This window comes from Trichinella spiralis (genome assembly GCF_000181795.1).
Source record: "Trichinella spiralis strain ISS 195 chromosome Unknown Scfld1226, whole genome shotgun sequence".
Taxonomy (NCBI): domain Eukaryota; kingdom Metazoa; phylum Nematoda; class Enoplea; order Trichinellida; family Trichinellidae; genus Trichinella; species Trichinella spiralis.
The window spans coordinates 1-1475 of NW_003528165.1; the positions used below are offsets into that span (position 1 = coordinate 1).

At 50.2% G+C, this 1475-nt stretch overlaps 1 protein-coding gene across 1 annotated transcript; it reads right to left on the bottom strand.

Moving 5' to 3' along the window:
• Window positions 1–29: 29 nt before the first annotated feature.
• On the bottom strand, window positions 30–1448 carry Tsp_13365 (conserved hypothetical protein). The gene is made up of 3 exons (XM_003370067.1): window positions 1304–1448; window positions 768–1271; window positions 30–682 (listed from the first exon to the last, which is right to left on the bottom strand). The coding sequence occupies exons 1-3, from the start codon at window positions 1446–1448 to the stop codon at window positions 30–32; spliced, it is 1302 nt and encodes a 433-aa protein (XP_003370115.1).
• Between the last annotated feature and the right edge of the window lie 27 nt (window positions 1449–1475).

Here is a 1475-nt window from a genome sequence, read left to right on the forward strand (position 1 = left end):
TCGGTCGTCTGTCTTGACTCTCCACCGGCTCACTGGTATACAGCAGCAGCAGCGATGGTGGTGGTATTAGCGGATGTTGTGTGCTCGTCGTCGTTCGTCACGTCAGAGCTGGCATAATAGAGTGAATAGGCGAGTCGGTGTTTGTCGGAATCGAAAACAGCTTGTCGGCATGGCGCATTGTTGCCATTGCGACGGCGTTGTGCCGTACCCTGAGGCTCTGGCAACAGCGGTGCTGTTTGGTTGGAATTGATATCCGGATCTGCGTATTCGCTGTAATAGTAGGTGTCTTCTTCTTCGTCGTCCTCTTCGGACAAAGGGGACCGTTTCGAATTATTATTCAACGGTCCGTTGACAGCGTACTGGACGCTCGTCTTGCCTGCCGTGATTCCCGACTTGAGATCTTTGGCCGACAATTGTTCCGGTCTGCTCAGAGCCCCGTAAGCGTAGAATGGTATCAGCGTGGGCGGAGGCGTGGTTTTCGCCTGACGTCTGCTCGAGCGGACCACGAACACGGCCAAGCCGACGGCGCCGGTCGCCACGACCACCAAAAGCACACCGAGCGACAAGGCGACGTATTCGGTTGGAATGACATCGTAGGTGAGAATTGCGACAGAAGACGAGGAACGTTTCGTAGACGGCGGTGATTTGTTCTGCTTTGGACCGGAGAAGATTTTGGCCGGTGCTGTGAATAGAAAGATAGAATTTAGCTAATGGAAGAGGAAAAACAGAACCCACGAATGCTCGCTTTGCTTGTCTGTCGCACTTACTCGAATCGAATTCGATTTCACTGATCAACAGCCATTCGGCGGCGAAGAAAAGACGAATGTGCAAAATTTTCGCTGTCTGATGTTGTACAGGTATCACGATCCAACGAACACCTCTGCCGGAAGAGATTTCTCCACTGGGACTGTATTCCAATGGTTGGTGGTGTTCATGTTCTTGATCTTGGACAAAGAACAGTTGAGCGGCAGAGAATATGGCTACGGATTTTCGGTTGAAATGAGCACAGTGCAATTGGACAGAAGTGAAATTTCTCAGTTCGTTGAAAATGAATTTTATATCCAGCCAATGTCCGGTGAGTGACCGTCTCCAGCCGACCCATCGGAATGCTGATTCGGTGAATGGTTCAGTGCCGACTTGTCGGTCGTGCAGTTGACCAAGACCGCCAACTAGGGTACCGTTGGCCAGTTGCTCACCGTCGTACGATTCGTCAGCCAGATTGCGATCAGCACCTACATATCCTTGAGGCATTCTGTACTCAACAACTCGATCTACAAATGTAGTATTATTTATTCACGTTAACCAAGTGGTGTGGAGGAAGGATGGCTTTGTTTTCTTACCTGTGAAACTGCATCCGTACAATTCGAATCGAATGCACACTGTTCGTGTGTGTTCCGACCAAGGAATGATGCGCAATTTCTAGGCGACAATGGGCTGTCGATTCTCATTGACAGCGCTCGATGTATCAATGTTCC

What these genes read in the sequence shown, in the direction of transcription:
- Tsp_13365 (XM_003370067.1), bottom strand. Translation starts at nt 1,448, where the DNA reads ATGAGAATCGACAGCCCATTGTCGCCTAGAAATTGCGCATCATTCCTT. An exon ending in TCCTTCCTCCACACCACTTG is followed by an intron (nt 1,272 to 1,303) that starts GTTAACGTGAAT and finishes CTACATTTGTAG; the next exon opens with ATCGAGTTGTTGAGTACAGA. An exon ending in TGAAATCGAATTCGATTCGA is followed by an intron (nt 683 to 767) that starts GTAAGTGCGACA and finishes TTCTATTCACAG; the next exon opens with CACCGGCCAAAATCTTCTCC.